The 23,437-nt window shown below is 40.3% G+C and overlaps 1 protein-coding gene across 1 annotated transcript in view; it reads right to left on the reverse strand.

Annotated features, from left to right (window-relative positions):
* The window catches only part of Abcb7 (ATP binding cassette subfamily B member 7), a 128,348-nt gene extending 121,103 nt beyond the window's left edge, over nucleotides 1-7,245 (reverse strand). Inside the window, exon 1 of the mRNA XM_005086534.4 lies at nucleotides 7,046-7,245. Within this exon, the coding sequence (XP_005086591.1) occupies nucleotides 7,046-7,213 (168 nt within the window). The 5' untranslated portion in view covers nucleotides 7,214-7,245. The remainder of the gene's footprint in view (nucleotides 1-7,045) is intronic.
* Between the last annotated feature and the right edge of the window lie 16,192 nt (nucleotides 7,246-23,437).

Below are 23,437 nucleotides of genomic sequence, written 5' to 3' on the forward strand. Positions count from 1 at the left end.
GATAAAAATCCTGGCATGCTTAATGATACAAGGGACACACCTCAACATAATAAAGACAGTTTGCAGCAAGCTATAGCCAACATCAACTCCAATACAAAAAAACCTCAAAGCAATTTGTAAAACAAGAACAAGACAAAGTTGTTGATTCTTTCCATACCTGTTGAATATACTTAATATCTTGGCTAGAGCAATAAGATACCTATGAAGAGGATACAAATTAGAATGAAAGAAGTCAAAGTATCATTATTTGCAGATGATATGACAGTGTATGTAAGTGACCCTAAAAATTCTACCAGGAAGCTCCTACAACTGGTAAACACTTTCAGCAAAGTAGCTGGATACAAAATAAACTCACAGAAATCAGTGGCCATCCCAAATACAAATAAGAAATGGACTTAGAAGGAAATCTGGAAAACAACTGACCTTTCACAATAGCCTCAAATAATATAAATTGTACTGGGGTAACACTAACCACACAGGTGAAAGACTTGTATGACAGAAGCATTAAGAAACTAAAACAAGGCCTGCCATTTTTGGCACATGCCTTTAATCCCAGCACTTGGGAGACAGAGGCAGGTAGATCTCAGAGTTTAAGGCCAGCCTGGTCTACAGAGTAAGTTTCAGGACAGCCAGGGCTACACAGAGAAACCATCTTGAAATACCAAAGTGGGGGGGGGGAGAGGAAAGAAAAAAGAAACTGAAGCAAGAAATTCAAGAAGATATTAGAAGATGGAAAGATCTCCCATGCTCATAGGATAAAGTAAAAAATGACCACCATACATACCAAAAGGAATCCACAGACTTAATGTAAATCTGTATCATAATTCCAATACAATTCTTCACAAATCTTGAAAAGATAATTTTCTGGTTCATATGGAAACATGTAAAATCAAAGATTGCTAAAACAATCCTGAAGAATAAAAGAATTTCCAGAGGTACCACCATTCCTGATTTCAAGTTGTACTACAGAGCTATAGTAATAAAAACAGCATGGTATTGGCACAAAACAGACACATGGATCAATGGAATCAAATTGAAGACCCAGACATAAAATCCACACACCCATAGACACCTGACTTTTGTTTAAAGAAGCCAGAAAAACACAGTGGAAAAAGAAAGCATCTTCAACAAATGGTGCTGGCCAAACTAGATGACTGCATGTAGAATAATCCAGAGACCCATTTATTGCCCTGCACAAAACTCAACTTCAAATGAATTAAACAGCGCAGCATAAAACCAGATACACTGAACCTGATAGGAGAGAATGTGGGGAATAGCCTTGAATGCATTAGCACAGGAAAAGACTTTCTGAACAGAATATCATTAGCACAGGCACTAAGATTAACAATTAATAAACAGGACTTCATGAAACTGAGAAGCTTCTGACTGGCAAAAGACAAAATGGCATTCCAACAGAATGGGAAAGAGTTTTACCACCTACACACCCAATAGAGGGTTCGTATCCAAATATATAAAGAACTCAAGAAACTAGTTATCAAGAAAAACAAATACCCCAATTAAAATGGGATACAGATCTAAACAGAGAATTCTAAACACAGGAAACACAAATAGCAGAGAAACACTTAAAAAATGTTCAACATCCTTAGTCATCAGAGAAACAAAAACTGAAACTACTTCGAGATTTCATCTTTACACCAGTCAGAATGGCTAAGATCAATAAAACAAATGATAGCTCATTCTCAGAGAGGATGCAGAGTAAAGAGAACATTCATCCATTGCTGGTGGGAACACAAACTTGTACAGCCAGCATGGAAATTAGTGTGGCAATTCCTAAAGAAATTAAGTATTGATCTACCTCAAGATCCAGCTACACCACTCTTGGTTGTATACACAAGGGATACTTTATTCTATCACACAGACACTGTCTCAACCATGTTGCTCTATTCATAATATCCAGAAACTGGAAAAAACTTAGGTATCCCTCAACAGAGGAGTGAATAAAGAAAAAGTGGTACATTTACACAATGGAATATTACTTATCCATTTAAAAATGAAATGAAATTCACAGGCAAATGGATGGAACTAAAAAAATCATCCTGAGTAAGGTGCATACATGAATATGATATGTATTCACTTACATGCGGATGTCAGCTGTTAAAGTCAACAATAACCAAGGCACGATTTGTAGAACTACAGAGGTTAGGTAGCAAAGTAAGGGACTAGGAGAGGGCACATAGCTCTCTCTGGGAAAGGGAAATAGAATAGGTATGAATGGAGGGAGGATCAAATGGAGAGAAGGCAGGGAATGCATGGAGAAACAGTTAAAATTAGCAGTCATTTGGCAGGTTGTATGGAAACCTAATACAGTAGAAGTTTCTTAAAATATATACATATATAAAGGAAATCTAAATGAAACTGTCGAATAACGGGGGAAAGAGTCCAAACTGGGCAACTCTTGTTACCAAATGAAGCTTCCAGTACCGGGGTTAGGTTACATCAAATGAAGTCGTTGCCCAAAGGGGTCTCATGGGAATTCCCAAACAACCCAGGCTATTGCTAAAACTATAGGCCGCTTTCCAACAACTGATGTCAAGGCCCCACTGCTGAAAATGAAATTTATACAACTCACTGAACATGAAGTCTAGCTGGCGCCCACATAGAGCCATCACCCCTGCCTACTGGCATCTTTCTTACAGAAAGGAACTCTGCTTGCTACCAAAAGAGAAACATAAATACCAAGCTGGCAAGATATACAGAGTTCAATAGTGGCAGAAAGCTTGCAGGATCAACCAATGTCTGATTTGACTTAAGACCCACTCCACAAGATGTAACCCATACCAGATACTACTTGAGTGACTAAGAACCTAAGACTAGATACCCCAGGGACCTAGGGGAAAATCAAATACTACTGTTCTGCTAAAGGAACATAACAATAAAATGACTCCTAATGACATTCTATTATACTCATAGATCAGTGCCTTGCTTAGCCATCATCAGGGAAGATTCAGATTCCTCCTACAACAGAAGGAAACAAATACAGTGACCCACAGCCAGACATACAGAGAGTGAGAGACCTTGAAATACTCAGCCCTAAATGGGATGTCTCCAAGAACTCACTCCCCTCAGGGCTCAGGGAACCTGAGGAAGAGGAGGCAGAAAGAGTGTAAGAGCCAGAGGGAATGAGGACACCAAGAAAACAAGGATCTCTGAATCAACATGATCAGCGCACACATGAACTCAGAGAAACTGAGGCAGCATGCACAGGGCCTGGACAGGTCTGCTCCAGATGGGGTACTAGAGCTGAAAAGAGAAATGAACACATGCCCCCCCCCATCCCTAACCCAGAAGCTATCTCCAATTGCAAACCACCTGCAAATGATAAATTAGTTTTGTCTAAGGCTGTGCCGCTGGGAAAAAGACTAAACCATCTGTAGTGACCCAAGCATGAAATCTCAATACTTAAGAAGTTGGGGCAGGCCAGGCACTGGGGGCACATGCCTTTAATCCCAGCACTCAGGAGGCAGAGGCAGGCGGATCTCTGCGAGTCCAGGACAGGCTCCAAAGCAATACAGAGAAAACCTGTCTCAAAAAAGAAACCAAAAAAAAAAAAAAAAGAAGTTGAGGTAGGCAGATCTGTATTTCAAGGGAAGCCTTAGCTACATAAATAAGATCTTGCCTACAATAACTAGAAAGAGCCACTTTTGTAGTCCCAGTACTCTGGAGGCCAAAGCAGTTGGATCTCTGTGAGTTCCAGACCAGACTGGTCTATACATCAAGTTCCAGACCAGGCAGGTATACATAGTGACACTCTGTCCAAAATGAAAGAGGGTTCTAAAGGAGACAGAGAGAGAGACAGACAGAGAGAGACAGAGAGAGAAAGGAGAGGGGGGGAGAGAAAGAGAGAAAGAGAGAGAAGAGAGAGAGAGAGGAGAGAAACAGAACACACCAACACAACAGTTGCTTAATTGATTAAACATAGGATTATCATATGATTTAGAAATTCTATTCTTACATTAGTATGAAACCATGGAGTTTGTGTACCTAAAAGAAACAAAAACTTAACTCCATGAAAAACTTACATATTAACAGTTGTAGCATTAGTGAAATCAACCCAAAAAAATTTTTGGGCTGTAGAGATGGCTCAGCACATAAAGTACCTGCCACATAAGCCTAGGGAACTGAGTTTAATCCCTAGAACTCACTTAAAGGTGGAAGGAAAGAACTGATTGCATAAAACTGTTCTCAGACCCACATACATGCAACAACAATAAACAAAAATCGTGTACATCATGCTAAGTGTGGTAATACATGCCTTTAATCCTAGCACATCCATGACCTCAAGGACAACATGGTCTACATAACAAATTCTAAGCCAGTCAAAGCTACTAGTAAGTCCATTTCAAAAAAATAAAAACAAAAAACTTTGTATATCCAAACCACTATTTGGGGACAATAAATAAAGTAATATTTACATGTACCATAATATGAGTAAACCATGAAAAAAAATCAATGAAACAGTCAAAAAAGGGATCATATACTGACAGGTGTGGTAGTGCATGCCTTATAATTCCAGGAGGTAGAAAGAAAAAAGAATCAGCTCAAAGATAGACTAGGCTACATGAGAGTTTTCAAGGCCAGTCAGCCTGGGTTATAGGAGACAATGTCTCCAGAAAACAAAAACATGAAAGAGACCATATATCACACAATCCCATTTATATTAAATACCCAGAATAGGCAAATATATTAAAAATACACATAAGTTAGTGGTTGCTCAGGGGTGGTCAGAAGGGAAAAGGTATAGAAAGAAGACAGCCAAAAAGTACCAGGTTTTTTTAGGCAAAATTGAATGTGGCAATGGTGGTACGTATCATTGAATATGTAAAATCCACTAATACATCCTTTTAAATGGATGGATTACATGGTACATAAATTGTCTCAAAAAGATGTTTAAGAAGCAAATGAACACAGGGTATTGGTGAATGACAGGATTAATACAAATAAGGACTCTATCCTAAAAGGTGCTGAGAAAATACTGGGTGCCTCAATTTCTACTATCTTAAATATTAATGAAATAAACCCCAATTTATACTAACTTTATGGACTGGGTATTTAGCTCAGTGGTATAATGCTTGCCAGGCTTGTGAAAAGCCCTGGTTTTGATCCCAGCCATGCAAAGTGATTTATAAATCTTTTTAGTAGAAATTATGTAGTACAGTGGTAGCTGTATAATGAACTATACAGTTTAAATATTATATAAAATCCCCTGATTTTAAGAATAATTTTTACACTTAAGGTGTTTCCCACCATTAATAGTGTTCTACTCATTATTAGTATGTATCTGTATAAATCAACATTTATTGTGTCCTTAGAGCCTACCAAGTCTTATTTCATAAGTACCTGACACAAAGAAAGCAATAAATAAATGAACAGCCTTGAAGGCTTTCCTTCATCAGTACTGGGACTTGGTTTCCTCATCTGCAAAATTAGAAGAGCTAAATATAATATTCTTTAAAACAGCATTGTTCAATGGAATTTTTACTTATCTATGTTGTCAATCGGTACCAACCACACCTGGCTAATACCTGAATTGTGGCTAATACAATTGAGAAATTATTTTTTATTTTAATAGCCACATCAAGCTCGTGGTTTTTGTTCTAGAGCATAATGCAGAAAAAAATACATTTTATAGTCTATCCCAGCAATCACATACATGTGGGAATATGTGTATACATACAAAAACAAAAGTTCTCGAAATAATTCCTACATTAATATACAAAAAGCACTAGTTTCTTTTCTATATTACTTAATTTCATCTAAAAAACCTGCTGATCTAACTACTAATATTTCATAACACAATAGACTCCTTTCTGCTCTAAAATATTACGCTGTATACTAATAACAAATGTTTGGGATGATAATTATATTAATTAGTCTAATATGGTCAGTTATATACATGCATCAAATAACACTACATTCCATAAATATACATGATTATTTATAAATTTAAAATATTTTCAATTTTAAAAATTGTTCAATCCTTGTCACCTTATGCCTGTCATCTCAACACTCAGTAGGCTGAAGCAGTAGGATCACAAGCTCAAGGCCAAATTGAACTACAAAGCAAGGCCTTATCTTTAACACAAAACATACAGCCGGGTGTTGGTGGTGCACGCCTTTAATCCCAGCACTCGGGAGGCAGAGGCAGGAGGATCTCTGTGAGTTCGAGGCCAGCCTGGTCTACAGAGCCGAGTTCCAGGACAGCCTACAAAACAATACAGAGGAAACCCTGTCTCGAAAAAACAAAAAAGAAAGAAAGAAATTGCTTTCCAAACAAAATGACAGTTAAGGTTACACTAATGAACATATGGTGGCAATTAAAATGTTGTCAGTATATAAGAAATAAAAATATAAACTGAAGTACAAATACTACAGACTAATTTTTTAAAAACACCTATTTCTAGAATGAGATAATGGAAGCCAATATTCCGAAGTACCATAACCACTGCCACACTCCTAAGGCTTTCTGACGTTACCTATGCACAAAGAACATAACTGAACAGTCATAGCAAAAGATGACCAAGCTCATATCTTAGAGCGGTGTACATTTTGGTGAAAAAGATAATTATGTGGGTTTTTTTCCCCTATCAGGGAGCACGCCTGTCAGCGAGGCAGTTAGTGTACCAATTCAATTTGCTACTTGTTTATAGGTGGCGTGCTGTCTTCTTGAAGTGCACTCGAAATTCTTACTTCCAATTTAGTAAATCTGAACCACAGGCACTTTAGCAAACTTTTCAAAGTAGCCCTGTCTTTCTCACACTTAAAAACCGAGCCGCAAATCCCTACAAGACACTGGCACTTCAGGTGCCCTGTGCCTGAAACCTCCCGGCTCTCTGCTGTCCCCAAATTTTTCTTCCTCTTTTCCTCGAATTACTAACCCTAGCTTCCTCCACTCGCTACTACTCTGCATTCGCCCTGACATCCTTTCTTCTAGGTGCTCTCTCTGACCTACGGTCACGAGGGCAACCGTCTCCCTATTAGGTTCCCTTGCCCTTCACCCTACTCTTCCAAGCGCGTGGCAACACACCTGGTATATCCGAGAGCTTCCTGACGCGCCGCGCTGCTGCGACCTCCCCCGCGAGCCTGAGCCGCAGATGGAGACTAGAGGCCTGGTCAGAACTGCCGAATGTTTGTGCTTTTCGAAAGCAGCCGCCGCGGCTGCCCAGCGCCAAGAATGTATTACGAGCAGCGCCATCTTGAGCGAGGAAAGAGGAACCGAGAGCGGAGGATTGTGGGACACTGGCGGACTGAGCTGGGTGGCTTTCATTGCCTCTCCCCTCCCCCACTCGTGTCTGACACCGGAAACAGCTTGTGTCTGAAGATGCCTATGTTTAGGATATAACTTTTTTTTTTCTTTTTCCCCTGGTACTGGTCTTTATTGGGGTTTTTTTGTTTTGTTTTGTTTTGTTTTGTTTTTAACACAGCCCAGAACATTGGAATACCACTGTGTTTCTTAGCATTGCCAGATAAAATACAGGATTGCCCATTTAAATGTAATTTCAGATAAATGACAAATTATTTATTGGTATAATTATGTCCCAAGTATTGTTTAGGTAAATGTGACAACTCTATCTTGTCTGTCACTCTATTCATTTCTTGTCTTCAACTCAACATCACACTCCATTCCCTACATACATCTCATTTTCCGTGTGCATTGACTGATGTTTAGGGTAAAGTACAAGACATACGTTTCCTCCTGGATGACGCTCCATCAGGGAGAGTCACCACCTTTTTTTGTAAATGCTTTTATTTTTCTGATATGCCTTTGGTCTTTTATTGTTGGAATAATTGAGCACTCAGAGTACACACCTTTTTTTTAAAAATCCAATTAATTTGCCTCCTTGTAGCTCTTCCCTTTGGTTTCTTCAGAGTTCCTAATTGAAAAACTGATAGATAGTAAGCGAACGTGTTATATAGTAAAGTGCATATTTAAAGACACATTTGTATTATATTGTCAGGACTATAATCAAACCAAATACCATGGAAATGTGTTTACAGGTTTCTGGGAAACAATCTCCAAATATAAATGTTACTTGAGTACCTGGAGTCAAGAAGGCAGTCACAACTTCATTAATGCATTCTCAACTCTTTCTCTCTCTCTGAGACAAGGTCTCATTATGAAGCCCTGGATATACTGGAACTTGATATGTCAACCAGGCTGGTCTTGATTCCAATGTCTGCCTGTCATTGCCTCTGGGGTGCTGGAATTTAAGGCATGCACAACCACACCGAGCACTTTTTCAAACCTTTTCCACAAGGCAGGCAAGTAATTATGAATTAATCCTGCAGGAGCATTATAAACTAATGAGATATGTCATGAAGAAAGACAAAAGATATGTATGGTTCATGAAGGAAGCTTGCTTTACTTTGTTCTGAGACCCATATCACAAACCAGGTTTCTGGGGAAGAAAATAATTAGAATTTCAGATTGAAGAGGTTGGCCCCATGTAAAAAAGATGGCAATATTATAAACAAGAAAGCATGAGAAAACTGTCAGGCTCAGGAGTCCAGAAACTGTGTGTGATGGCAAGAGGTCTTCCATTTCATTTTAAGAAATTAATGCTGTATACTTCAGCTATTGAATGGCTTAATCGGGAGGGTAAAAAAATCATACTTGTATATCCATTAAACTACTCTGGCTTAAGTGGAAATGCTGGATTAGAAAAAGGTTTAGATTGAAGTCACAACCACTTCCTCTCTCCATGCTGGGTTTTGTCTGACTTATCTGGCCCAGGACTTGTGTATGCTGTCCCATCCACTGTGTTATTATATGTGCAACTGCCCTGTTGTGTCCAGAAGACTTTTTCATTGTAGTCATCCATCACCTTTGACTCTTACGTTCTTTCCTCTTTCACACTGAACCCTGAGGCCATGGAGGAAGGCATGTGATACAGATTATTCCATCCCATCCCTACAGGATTGGTTACTCCATGCTCTCCCTCTCCCTCTCCCTCCCCCCTCTCTGTCTCATGCTCTCTCTCCTTTTCCTCATCTCTCTCCATCCTCTCTCCCCCCTTTCTCTCCTCTCTTTCCCCTCCCTCCTCTCTCAACTCTCCCCTCTCTTCTCTCTCCTCTCTGTCACACCTTTCTCCTCTCTGGCTCCTCTCTCCATGCTCTCTCCTCTCTTGCCCCTCTGTTCTCTCTCTCCTCACTTATCCCCCTCTCTCTCCTTCCTTTCTTCTCTCCCCTCTCTCCCCCCATCTCCCCTTTCCCCTCTTTCTCCTCTTTTCCCTCTTTCTCCCCTCTTTCCTCCCTTTCCCCTCTCTCCCCTCTTTTTCCTCCCTCTCTTCTCTTCCCTCTCTCTCCCTCTCTCCCCTTTCTCCCCCTCTCTCTTCTCTCTCTCTCCTCTCTCTCTTCTCCTTCTCCATTCTTTCTCTCCCCTCTCTCCTCCCTCTCTTCTTTCTCCTCTCTCTTCCCCCCATCGGGTGCCTGGGGGAGCCTTAAAAGGGTCCTGGAGCTGAAGTTACAAGTACTCCTGACATGGGTGCTGGGAATCAAACCTGGGTCCTCTGAGCAGTAAACATTCTTAACCATCTCTCCAGCCCCAGTTTTGAGGTCTTTAAATGGAGTGAGTGCATTTTACAATCATGTTCATTTTAAGCAAGGTTCTGTGAATTTAAAAAAATGTAAGTAACCTTGGAATATTCAAGTAGTTACTCTCTAATGAGCTAAAGAGTTGCAAACATTTATTTACCAAATAAACCAAACATAATTTCCATAGTACTTGGGAGTAGAACATACAATAAGAGTTGTACATTAATGGAGAAAGAACAATGAAACAAACAGGCCAACTTGGTGTGCAGTATCTTGACACATTTATCTTAAACAAACTGAAGCAGATACAATAAAAAACTACTATAAATAGGTGCTGCAGGCACAGATCACATGACTTTATGCAATAATTACACCTAATTGTGGATAGCATTTTGCAACTTATAAAGTGCCTTTTTCATACCTTATTTAATTTTCACATCAACCCTGGATGATGGGTCTTATTTATTAACAGTTTTAGCCCATATTTATGAGGAAACAGGTTGTGACTTGACAGAGGTTGCAGAGTTAATGGGAATGGAGACTGCACCAAGATTTAATGAGTCCCAAGTAAGGTTCTCTTTTCACTTATTAGTCCTAAATTTAAAGAAAACACTATGTATTTTGAGAAGACTACCATGATCTTTTTGTTTCTTGAAAATGCCAGAAGTTATTCTCACTTTAGGGCTTTTGTACTTGCTTTCCTCTCCACCTGGAACATCTCTCCTGCAGATTTGTTAATGATTTTTTCTTGCCCTTCAGGTCTCAGCTCAAATGTCATCTGCTTAAAAAAGCTTCCTAAGAGTACCTTATCTACCCCCCACCATCACTGCCTCTCCACATTGCCTTGTTTCCATTAAAATCTTCCTATTCAAGTTGGGCTTGGTGGCACAGGCCTGCAATCCCACTAAGCTACTGTGGGAAGATTGAAAGTTTAAGGCCTGCTGGGAAATTCTTTATAATATTGTATTAATTCTATGAGAATATCATGCAATGTATTGTGTTCATATTCATCCCTCACTCTTTCCAGGTTCACTCCCACTTTTGTACCTGTGCAACTTCATGTTCTTATTGTTTTTAATTGAAAATAGATTCTTCTCTCACACAATTCATGTCAACCACACTTTCACCTCCCTCCACTCCTCCCGGCTTCCCATCACCTACCGTGTTTCCCAGATCCACTCCCTAACCGTTTCCCTACTGAAAGGAGGAGGCCTCCAAGAGACAACAATCAAATACAAGTAAGATACAATAAAAACAAGACAAAAACCTTCATATTGAATGTGGCCAAGGCAACCCAATAGGATGAGGAGGCCCAAGAGTAGGCAAAAGAGTCAGAAACATATCCACTTCTACCGTTAGGAATCACACAAAAACACCAAACTTACATCCATAACATATACACAGAGAAACTGGGACAGGCCCCATGCTTGCTGCTTCAGTCTCTGTGAGACCATATGAGGCCTGCTTAGTTGATTCAGTGAGCCATATTTTTCCAGTGTCCTCCATTCCCTCTGACTCCTACAATCTTTCTTTTCCCTCTTGCACTGGGTTTCCCAAGTTACAAGGGCAGGGACCACATGGAAACCTCCAATTTAGCCTCTCTCTTTCCACGTAATGTTTGCTTGTGAGTCTCTGCACCCACTCCCATATGCTGATGATGAGTATAACTAAAAAGAATTTCAAGTCATTTCATTGATTTTTTTTTGCCAGTCATGTTTGGATCTATCTACCCTGAGGCTCTAGGCTATTCAGTGTCCTGTTCTTAGCCATCCAGAAGGCATAGGACACGAGCTCCCTCTCATGGCATGGGCCTTAAGTTAAACCAGACATTGGTTGACCACTCACATGTTCTGTGGCACCATTGCCCCCAACACATCTTATAGACAGGACAGACTGTAGGTGGAGGGCTTTGTGGTTGGGTTGGTGTCCAGGTTTCTCTTTCCATAGCCTACAGAGTACCTTCTCACACCAAAAAGATTAGGATGAGCCGGGCGTTGGTGGCGCATGCCTTTAATGCCAGCACTCGGGAGGCAGAGGCAGGCGGATCTCTGTGAGTTCAAGGCCAGCCTGGTCTACAGAGCAAGTTCCAGGACAGCCCCCAAAACAATACATAGAAACTCTGTCTCGAAAAAAAAGACTAGGATGTAGGGGTGAAGGTTCCATGTAGGCACCAGCTTGATCTCTCTACCTTCAATGAGATTTGTTGGTGCTGTCCTCCACAATGGGGTTTTGCTGTCAGATTTAGAGAGTGACTATCTGTCCTAGAATCAGTCTGGGTTTGGAAATCTCCACAGGACCCCCACAGCCATGAACTCAGCCAAATGCAAACCTGACCCACCACTGGAAGTCTTGCCTGGTTACAAAAGATGGCTAGTGCAGACTCCGTATTTTTCATTACTTGGAGTTTTCACTACAGTCACCCTCATAGATTCCAGGAAATTTACATTGCACTACATTTCCACAGTGCTACCCAATGCCCCCAATTCCATCTGTCATACCCACACTCTCTAACTCCATCTCTTCCCAACCACACACCTTATCCCTCCCTCTTCCATCCCCGCCCACCCGCCAGTTAACCCACAATATATATTCTATTTCTGTTTCCCAGGGAGATCCATGTGCCTCCCTAGAGCCCTCCTCTTTACCTAACTGTTGTGAAATATTCTTTTACACTGTGTACAGATATATTGCTGTGATTGGTTTAGTAAATCTAAACAGCCAATAGCTAGGCAGGAGATAGAACAGGGACTTTTGGACAGAGCGAGTTCTGGGAAGAAGAAAGGCAGGGTTACCAGGAGACACAGAGGAATGGAGACATGCTGGAAACAGGTAAATCCACAAGCCATGTGGCAACATGTAAACCAATAGATATGGGTTAATTTAAGTTGTAAGAACTAGTTAGTAACAAGCCTAAGCTATTGGTGGAGCTTTCATAATTAATAAGAAGTCTCTGTGTGGTTTGGGGGAGCTAACAGGTAAGACAGAAAAAAATCGCCTACGCCTAACTTCTCTGGGTCTGTGGATTTGTAACTTATTATCATGTACTTAACATATAAGTGAATACATATGTCTTAGTTAAGGTTTCTTTTGCTGTGAAGAGACACCATAACTATGGCAACACTTATAAAGGCAAACATTTAATTGAGATGGTAGCTCACAGTTTCAGAGGTTCTGTCTATTTTTATCACAGTGGGACATAGCAGAGTGCAGGCAGACATGGTGCTGGAGAAGGATCTGAGATTCCTACATCTTGCAGAAAATAAGAAGTGGACTGAGACACTGGTATCTTAAGTATATAGGAGACCTCAAATCTCACCTCCACAGTGACACACTTCCTTCAATAAGACCACACCTACTAGAACAAGACCACACCTCCTAATAGTTCCACTCCCTTTGGAGGTCATTTTCTATCAAACCACCACAACACACCATATTTCTCTTTCTGGGTCTGGGTTACCTAACTCAGGATGATTTTTTTCTAGTTGCATCCATTTGCCTGCAAATCCAAGATGTCATTTTTTAAATAGCTGAGTAACATTCCATTGTGTAAATGTGCCACATTTTCTTTATCCATTCTTCAGTTGAGGAACATCTAAGTTGTTTCCAGTTTCTGGCTATTATGAATAAAGCCACAATGAAAATAGTTGAGCAAGAGTCCTTATTATAGGACAGAACATCCTTTGGGCATATCCGCAATATTGGTATAGCTGGGTCTTGAGGTAGATTGATTCCCAATTTTCTGAGAAACTGTCATATTAATTTCCAAAGCAACTTAACCCACCAGCAATGAAGGAGTGTTCTTGCTCCACATAGTGGACAGCATGATCTGTCACTTGCATTTTTGATCTTAGCCATTCTGACAGGAGTAAGATTGAAACTCAAAGTAGTTTTGATTTGCATTTCCCTAGTGGCTAAGGATGTTGATCATTTCCTTGTTTCTTGGCCATTTGAGATTCCTGTGTTGAAAATTCTCTGTTGAGATTTGTAACCCAATTTTTAAAATTGGATTGTATAGTTTCTTGATGTCTAGTCTTTTGAGTTATTTATGTATTTTGGATATTAGCATTCTGTTGGATGTGGAGTTGACAAAAAAATCTTTTCCCATGCTGTAGGATGCTATTTTGTCTGATTGACATTGTCCTTTGCCTTAAAGAAGCTTTTCAGTTTCATAAAGTCCCATTTGTTAATTGTTGATCTTAATGCCTGTTCTGTGTTCTGTTCAGAAAGTCTTCTGTGACAATGTGTTCAAGGCTATTTCCCACTTTCTCTTCTGACAGGTTCAGTGTACCTGGTTTGATGCTGAGGTATTTGGTTCACTTGGACTTGACTTTGTTCAGGGTGACAAATAATATGGATCTATTTGCATTCTTCTACATGCAGACATCCTGTTAGACCAGCACCATTTGTTTAAAAATGCTTTCTTTTTTCCTGTATGTATTTCTGGCTTCTTTATCACAAATCAGTTGTCCATAGCTGTGTGAATTTATGCCTGGGTCTTCAATTTTGTTGCATTGATCAAGGTGTCTTGTAATGAGCATTCTTCCCACCAACCTGGTCACAGAGCTGCATCAGTCCCAAATGAACACGCAGGAGGCTATGTTAATTATGAAGCTGTTGGCCATATGCTATGGCCTCTTATTGGCTAGCTCTGATTTAATTATTAACCCGTAACCACTAATCTGAGTATTTGCACGTGGTCTTCTCTTACCAGAGAAAGGGTCAGGACCTCTTACTCTTCTTGCATCCTACATGGTGACTGTGCCTCCATTTCCCAGAATCCTCCACCTCTCCTAGTCCCACCTATCTTGCTTCCCTATTTGCTAACAGTGTTTTATTCATTAAGTGCTTTATTCATCAACCAATAAGACAAACATATACTCCATCAGTGTTTGTTTTAATGTAAATAACATGCAGTTTTTATTGCTATAGCTCCATAGTAAAACTTGAAATCAAGGATGGTGATACCTCTGGAAGTTATTTTGTATTTGATTTTTTAAAACTGTCCTGGATTTTTTGTTTTTCCATATGAAGTTTAGAATTGTTCCTTCAGGGTCTGTAAAGAATTGTGTTGGACAGCCAAACATTAAATGCAGCTCAGGGAGTCCTGTAGAAGAGGTAGAGGAAGGATTGGAGGAACCAGATGGGTCAGGGACATCAAGAAAACATGGCCCACAGGATCAACTGACTTATGGGTGCTCACAGAGATCAGGGAGCCTATAGGGGTCTGACCTGGGTTCTCTGCATATGCTATGGCTGAGTAACTTGGTGTTCTTGTGGGATTCCTAACAGTGGTAGTAGGGGCTGTCTCTGACTCTTTTGCCTGCTTGTAGGACCTTTTTCCTCTTATTATGTTGCCTCGTCCAGCCTGATGTGATAGTATATGCCCAGTATTATTGTGGCTTGTTATACCATGGTTGTCTCTGGGAGGCCTGTTCTTTACTGTGTTGGAATATTCAGGGTCTGCTGTGCTAAGATAGTTGGGCTCTGGTAGAGACATATTGCCCTAGCTGTTATTGACCATGTTCTTATTTTTAACTCCTCTGAGTCCAGTTTTTTCTGTCCAAATACTCTTGGGTGTGAGACTTGCCATAGAGTTTGGTCACACCCTCAAAGAAAACAAACTCTTCCTCTTTAGTGACTGCCAAATGCCAATAGCTCCTCAGCTAGTGATGGGACTTCATGCCCACCCTCTTTCCCTTCCCTCCTCTACAAGAGTAATAAATGTTCTTAACTGCTGAGCCATCTCTCCAGCCTCAATGATGCATATTTTAATAGTAGGGTTTGTTGTTGTTTGTTTGTTTTTTATCCAGCTTGTCTTAGTGTTTGAATACTTTGTGAAAGTATTTCTCACATTTGTCAGTTAGCTTTCTTGACTTTATTGTATAACTTTTGAATTGATATCCACACTTTAAGGAAATAAAGTCCAAATATCAACTCTAAAGAAAAATTAGTTGAATGGCATAAAAATCTTTATATTGGTTTTATACATAATGGTATCTTTGAAATTTGATCCCAAATGTTTTCAGAGCAGCAATTACATGACATACACATCTGTTGAAATGTGGAAGAGTGTGCACGAAATAATGTTGAATGAGTCAGAATATATTAGCATTTCAAGAGAATGTGGTCCAAAAAGCTGATGTTTTATAAAGTTTCATTTATCACCTTTTTCCTTTTTTTAAAGGCACATTTATTGAGCATTTATCTTATTTTAAGTACTGCACTGGGTTCAAGTAGTATCATTCAATTTAATCCTCTCAAGGCTCATACAGTGTAGTTTCTATTATGATCCCTACTTTATAAATAAAGAAAAGGAAGGCTAGGACTTGTCAAAGTAGTTTGGATGTGGTAGATTGAATATCCCAACCCAGGTCTGAGTCCAGTACTCTTTATTGATATGCTCTTAGAGTACTATTAATCATGCTTTGTTGTGTAAAATGGGTTTAATATTTAGGTGAGAGTCAGTGAGATGGCTCAACTGGTAAAAGGTGCTTGTCACCAAGCCTAATAACCTGAGTTCAACCTTATGACCCACATGGTAAAAGGTGAGAGCCAACTACCACAAATTCTACAAACACACACTCTCTCTCTCTCTCTCTCTCTCTCTCTCTCTCTCGCACACTAAAGAGATGTAATTTTAAAAATTCATGTTATTCTAGCGCCCCATGGCCTGGTTGGGTGGGCGCCACTATGATTTGAACAGGTATGTGGTGGAGACATGGGAGAGTAGGAGAAGTGGAGTGGTTCCTAAACTGTGAAGAGAAGCAGAAATGAAGCTGCAATGGTGGTAAGGAACAGGTTGATATGGGTGGCTTATGCTGTTACCTGGGGCCATGGGATGCCCAGTCTGTGCTGCTACCAAGGAACATGTCTGAGTCCATGACCCTACCAAAACTGGGGTCCGTGTTATTGTCCATGGCCTGTGTTACCACCAAAGGACATGTGGATGTCCATGGTCTGAGCTGCCACCTGAGGCCATGTTGATGTCTGAGGGCCATTATGTTGTTAGTGACCTGCACAGCCACTAGAAGCTATGGTGATATCTTTGCCCAAGCTGCAGCTGAGGGTCATGTATGGGACTGTGATGATTTCCATGACCAATGTTACCACCTGGGGCCATGGGAGAGCTGCCACCACCCTCCTACTGCCTCAGTTTTAGAGCTGCATCCCCGACCCAGGAGAACTGACCCCAGTGGCATGGGCATGGGAGATCTGGCCCCAACCTTCAATGGCTCTCTGAGAACTGTGCCCCCCTCAAAGTCTGCCAAAATAGGAGAGTGGGCCCTTCAGGCATGAAAGCTGATCCCACCCAACTTTGTGCATGTGGGAGAGCTGGCACTAATGACATGGACCTGACCCTAACATCTGCATTGCTCACCTAAACTTTGCCACCTTTCATGTGAAGGGCCAAAACTGGACAAAAAGGAACTCCAGGACAGATCAAAATCAAACCCCTTAGTCTCCAGGATACTTAGTTCCTGAAAACTATATGCAACAGGCCTTCTGCAAGAAATGGACAAATCCACAGAAACCACAGAATGTTCCCTCCCAGCAACAACCAATGAGAATAACTGGTAAACAAGTATTTTATGCCAAAATAAGACTTTGAAAAAATCCCCTAAATGTCAACCAATAAGGAATCGACCTGTACCTTTCCCTACCCACAGATGTAACCTTGTGGTTTTTGCCTTTAAATGCTGCAGCAGTAGAATAGGAAGGCACCTCCTCTGGTGGCTGCTTAGTCAGCATGCTAGGCAAGGTCTCTACCATGGTTGGATAGAGCAATAAACCTTGCTTTTGCAGTTTGGTGAGTCTGTCTCCCTGGTGACCTTTGGGGGTCTTCACGACTTGGGCATAACACATGTATGCATGGGCATCAGCCATAGATTTTCCAGAGACAACTGGTATATTATAAAGTTAAGACCAAGGTTACTTTAGTTTGTTTTTGCTTTCTTGAAACACAGTCAGCTACATAGTCCAGGATGGCATGGAACTTGAAATCACCCTCCAGACTAGGTCACGTACCCTAGTGTTGGGATTACAGGTATTCACTACTACACCAAGCTATGGACCAAATATTTTCTTCAGAAAGAATTATCTTAAGCTGAGGGTATATCTCAGTATAGAAATGCTTGCCTAGTATGTACGAAGCCATCAGTACGAAGCCCAGCATTACCCAGGCCTGCTCTTGCAAAGCTGTGTATTAGGGGATTATTCATTGTAGGAACAAATGAAGCTGACACAATAATACATGTTTTGTTTTAGAAGGAATGGCACACACCTCTAATCCAAGCCACTAAAAGGCTGAGGCAAGAGTATTATTTGAGGACCAGTGAGATGGCTCAGCTTCTAGAGGTGCTTGCCATAGAAATCTGGCAACCTGAATTTGATTCTCCAGAACCCACAGAAAAGTAGGAGGAGAGAACCAATTCCACAAAATTGTCCTTTGGTCTTTACATGCACACTTGTGCCCACACATACACATCCTGAACAAATGCACATACACACCATAATTATCATAAATAAAACAAACAAAAAAGAATATCATTTAACCCCCCAATTGATACCAACCTGAGTGATATAGCAAGCTCCTTGTTTAATAACATACTTTAGAACACCATGTATACTATTGCTCAGGAATTGATAAAAAAAATTCCTTAGGCACATTTTCAGGTATATTGTGATTTAAGTTTCTTGAAGATCTAATTAGAGTACTGTTTTACAGACCCATGGTTTGACTCTTGTCTGAAGGAACCAGTGAACTGAGAAAAATGTAGGCTCATTATAAAGTTATAACTCAACATGATGTTTTTAAGCTCTAAGAACTTACTTTTTCATTTTGTTTGTTTGTTTTTTAGATAGGAATCTCTGTGTGTCTGGGTCCATAGCCCTACCAAAACTGGGGTCCGTGTTATTGTCCATGGACTGAGCTGCCACCTGAGGGCCATTATGTTGTTAGTGACCTGCGCAACTACTAGAAGCTGTGGTGATATCCTTGAATTATTGATACTTCTGTTTTACCTGCCAAGAAATGTGATTATTACCGTGTCCAGAGCTCACTGGAAAGTCTCCACCTTCCACTCTTTTAAAGAAGTCAAGTTGTGGTTTCAAGAAGATTATGTAATAGGCAGGGAAGTGGGATGAGAAAATAAGAGTGAGAAAAATCACAGTCATCTGGGGAATTGTTTTCTTTTTAATAAATGTATGTTTATATTTTGTGTATATGAGTATTTACATGCATAAGCATATGTGCATGCCTGGTACCCATGGAGAACAGAAAATGGCATCAAATCTCCTGGAAATGGAGTCACAGACAGTTGTGAGCCATCATATGACTGCTGGGAACAAAAAGCAGGGGCAGCCAGTGACCTTAACCACTAAGCCATCTCTTCAACCCTGGGAATTATTTTAATGAGGCTAGTGGCAAAGAGGTCTTCAGGCTGTGGTACAAAGTCAGTCTTTAGTAAACTAAGCCTGATGAAGATTCATAGTAGACTACTGACATACTATTTCTAAGACCCTTAAGACTGTGTAAAACCCATGAGTCTGTGATGTATTGGGAATCAGAATCACTATTTCCTTTATGTTTATTGAGGCTCTGTAGAAGTAGCTTTTTAAAGATCTGTTATTACCGTGACAACTGCAATAATTATGAAATAGTATTAAAATAATGGAGAATGAAAGAAACTCAAGTATATATGGATACATTTGTGCATGTTGTGGTGGGTAAAGGCATGTGCCACCAACACCCGGCTTGTTTTCACTTTTTGTTGCCAAATAAAAACTATCAGAAACTTAGTGGCCATCCATTGTTTCTATGGGTCAGGAATCTAGATCCAGATTCATACTCCATTCAGCTCTCACCAAGATAAAACCAAGGCATCATTCAGGGCCTCAATCTCATCTGAGACTTGGAGGCCACTTTTATTTGTTTATTTGTATCCTTGACTGACCTAGAACTCATATACACTAAGCTGGCTTAACTTCATAGAAACTGCCTGTGTCTGCCTCCTGAGTGCTGGGGTTACAGGTGTGTTCCACCCCATCTGGCCTGGAGGTCCTCTTTTTTGTCATATCTTTTTTCAATATATTTTTATTTAAATTAGAAACATGCTTGCTTCACATGTCAATTCCAGCTCCCTCTCCCACCCCTCCTCCTCTGCTCCTCCAGCAGCCCCCTGCCCCTACCCAATCCACACACCTTTCCCAGGGAGAGTGAGGCCCTCCAGGGGGATCTCCAGAGTATGTCATTTCATCCAGGGCAGGACCTAGGCCCTCCCCCATGTGTCCAGGCTGAGAGAGCATCCCTCCATGTGGAATGGGCTTCCAAAGTTCATTCATACGCCACGGTAAACACTGATCTACTACCCAAAGCCCCAGAGATTGCCAAAGCCTCCTCACTGACTACATTCATGGAGTCTGGATCAGTCCTCTGCTGGCCTCTCAGCCATCAGTCTTGGGTCCTAGAGCTCCCCCTTATCCTGTTAGCTGTCTCTGTGGGTTTCACCAGCATGGTCTTGACCCCTTTGCTCATCACTCCTCCCTCTCTGTCACTGGGTTCCCAGAGTTCAGTTCAGTGCTTAGCTGTGGGTATCTGTCTCTGCTTCCATCAGTCACTGGATGAAGGTTCTAGGATGGCATATAAAGTAGTCCTCAATCTCATCATCAGGGAGGGGCTATTAAGGTAGTCTCTCTACTATTGCTTAGTTTGCCAGTTGGTGTCATCCTTGTAGATCTCTGGAAATCTCACTAGTGTTAGCTCTCCCCTCAAACCTATAATGACTCCCTCTATCATGGTATCTCTCATCCTGCTCTCCTCTATTCTTCCCCTGACTCAACGTTCCTGCTCCCCCATGCCTTCCTCTCCCGTCCTCTTCTCACCCTCTCCCCCCCTTCCCTCTCCCATCCCCCCATCTGGAGGTCCTATTTTAAGCACACAGGTTACCGGCAAAACCCCAGACCCTTACAGCAGTGGTTCTGAAATTGTTACTCGTTATAGGGCTTCTCTCAACTTTTGGCAGAATACTCTGTTCCCTGCCATCCAGACAATTAGTGACTTAACCGATTGCTTCTCCAAAGCCAGCAAAACAATGCTGTTTTCTTTGAATATTTCTTTCAGAGCTTGTCTGAATAAGTAAAGCCCACCTCGAATAATCCCCATTTTGATTAACTCAAGGTCAACTGATAGGGGCCTTTCTTACACCAATAAATTCCTTCCCCTTTATCATATAGTATAATAAAATCAAGGAAGTGTTATCTCATTATATTTATGAGTCCCACACACTTCCAAAGGAGAAGGCATATATATAATGGAGTAGGGATCACTGGAAACATTTTAAATTTTCGCTTATGACAAAAATCCTGATATTAAAGATTAAGTTATCAATGAAATATACCCACTCAAAGATCTGTACATGAATGTTCACAGCAGCCAAACGTACAACATTTTAATATTATAAAGGTGAGTATTCATAATAGCCCAAATGTAAAGCAACCCAAATAAATGTCCGTCAACTGGTGACTGAATAGACAAAGTATGGTATAGTCATACAATGAAATGAAGTTTTGGTGCATACTACAAGATGGATAGGCTTTAACAACATTCTGGCTAGTGAGAAGACTCAGAAAATCATATATTGTATGATTCAATTGGTATGAAATTATCAGAGTAAGCAAATATAGAGATAGACTGTAGATTAATGGTTGCCTATAGCTAGAATTAGGTTCTTTTTTCTGATGTGACAAACATGTCATAAAATTGATGGTGGTAATGGTTGTAAAAACTCTATGAATACACTAAAATCCATTGAATTGTATGCTTTAATGGATGAATTACACCATATGGAATTATATCTATTAAGCCATTTGAATAATCAAGTTTTACTACCTGCTAACTTCTTTGATGTTTGGTAATTCAAACTCAGCTTCTTCATCCTTACATGGTTATACATGAATATAATACTGTCCTTAATCGGTTATAATGTCTACTTCCCAGGTTTTATGAGACTTGAATAAGTAATTATAAGGAAAAGGGAATAATAATTACTACACAAAATGCTATGCAATTTTTAAATTAATATGCATTCTATTCTGTAGCTTTGCACTCAAGAAAAGATCTCTGTTATTCTTTTTAAAGTCTGTCTTGATAACAGCACCCAATATACCAATTGTGAAGGCTGGATATTATTTCTATATTTTCAAGACAAAGATCCTTCTTACCCCAGCATGTCTATTCCCTTTCATTCTCAAATAGAAATGGAGAACAGTTGCTCAAAACCATCTACCCTTTCATCTACTTCAAGTCTTTTATTTAAAACCCCTCAATACTTCTTCCCCACATCAATAAACTAATCCAATTTCAAAGCTAAACAAGCCCCATTTCTTTAACCTTTACTTATAAATTGAAATATCATTGCCCTTCATCTGATCTTTGTATAATATGAGATAAACAAAGACTGCAGGCTTAAAAGTAAAATTTACCCAGGAGTCTGTCTATACCACACAATGTTTAAAGGTCAAAGAAAGGATGAGGGCACTGGAAGAAACATTTTATTTTATTAAAACTAAGAGGAAACTATAGGGATTACATTTCTTTAAAATTTGAAGCAGCAAATGAAATCGCGAAGGAAAATATTTATGGTCATGCCAGTGACATGTTAACATACTCATACAGTGACATGCTAACATACTCATGGTATTAAAAAGAAAGGGTAAATAAACAATAACCCTTTCAAGTGCTGAGCTTACCCCAATGTGCTGCAATACAAAGGTTATGCAGTATTGGAGATCGTACCCAGAACCTTGAGCATACTAGACATTCCCCATTCATTACTAGGGGAGAGGAATTTACAGAAAAGGAATGAGAGATGCTTCTTGTTGATTGGACGGTAAGAACAGAAAGTTTTAGGCTCATGCTTCTTCACAGGTTGCATGTTTCTTCCATAAAGGTCCTTCATATGATTTTTAAAACTAATTTTCATTTTTGCTTGTGTGTGCATGTGCGTGTGCGTGTGTGTGTGTGTGTGTGTGTGTGTGTGTGTGTGTGTGTGTGTGTGTGAAGAGGGGTATATCCATGTGAGTGCAGATACCTGCAGAGACCAGAGGTATCAGATCTTCCTGGAGCTGGGATTTGCAGGTGATTGTGAGCTTATTGTTGCAGGTACTGGGCATCGAACTCGGGTTCTCTGAAAGAACAGTATGTGCTATACACCACGTGTATGATATTTGAAACCTTGCCATTCTCTTCTTTCTAGTTAAATGCTTCCTCCCTGACTCCTCCCCATTTATCAGTTTCTCTGAGGAGAGACTGCATTTGAGAAGAATGATAGTGTGATAACAGAACATCAGACTTCCTGCTCAGCAGGGATAGTGTTGGAGAGCTCAAATATGGCAGTTTGTCTCTAACATTTGCTAGAGAAGAGGAAGCCTGGAAGAGTGTTACAACCTTCTTCATAGTGAAGGTGTTTCCATGATAAGACGGTTTGATGGCCCATTTTTCAAAAGCATTCAATTTCCCACTTTGGATTCTCTACACAGAAAGTAGCATTTGATGCTGAGTGAGGTCAAAACTGTCACCAGGCCTCACAAAAAGAAAGAACTATATTGCAAGGTAAGCTGGTGAGAAAACCACAATCAGGGAAAGAAACAAAAATCTCCAACTCATTTTTTTCCTAATCTGTTACTATGGGGGCATCTACAGAAAAGGAATGGGAGGTGCCTCTTGTTGATTATATGGTCAGAACACAAAGTTTTGGATCTTGCTCCTTCATGGGTTACATGTTTCTGCCCTGAAATATTGACACTCAAGACTATTTGAACTTGAGGGTCACAAGGTCATTGTCTGAACAAGCTGTCTTCTTTTGTGCATGTTCCTTCTTAAAAAGTC

The sequence above is a fragment of the Mesocricetus auratus genome, unplaced genomic scaffold, assembly GCF_017639785.1.
Source record: "Mesocricetus auratus isolate SY011 unplaced genomic scaffold, BCM_Maur_2.0 Super-Scaffold_100003, whole genome shotgun sequence".
Lineage (NCBI taxonomy): Eukaryota > Metazoa > Chordata > Mammalia > Rodentia > Cricetidae > Mesocricetus > Mesocricetus auratus.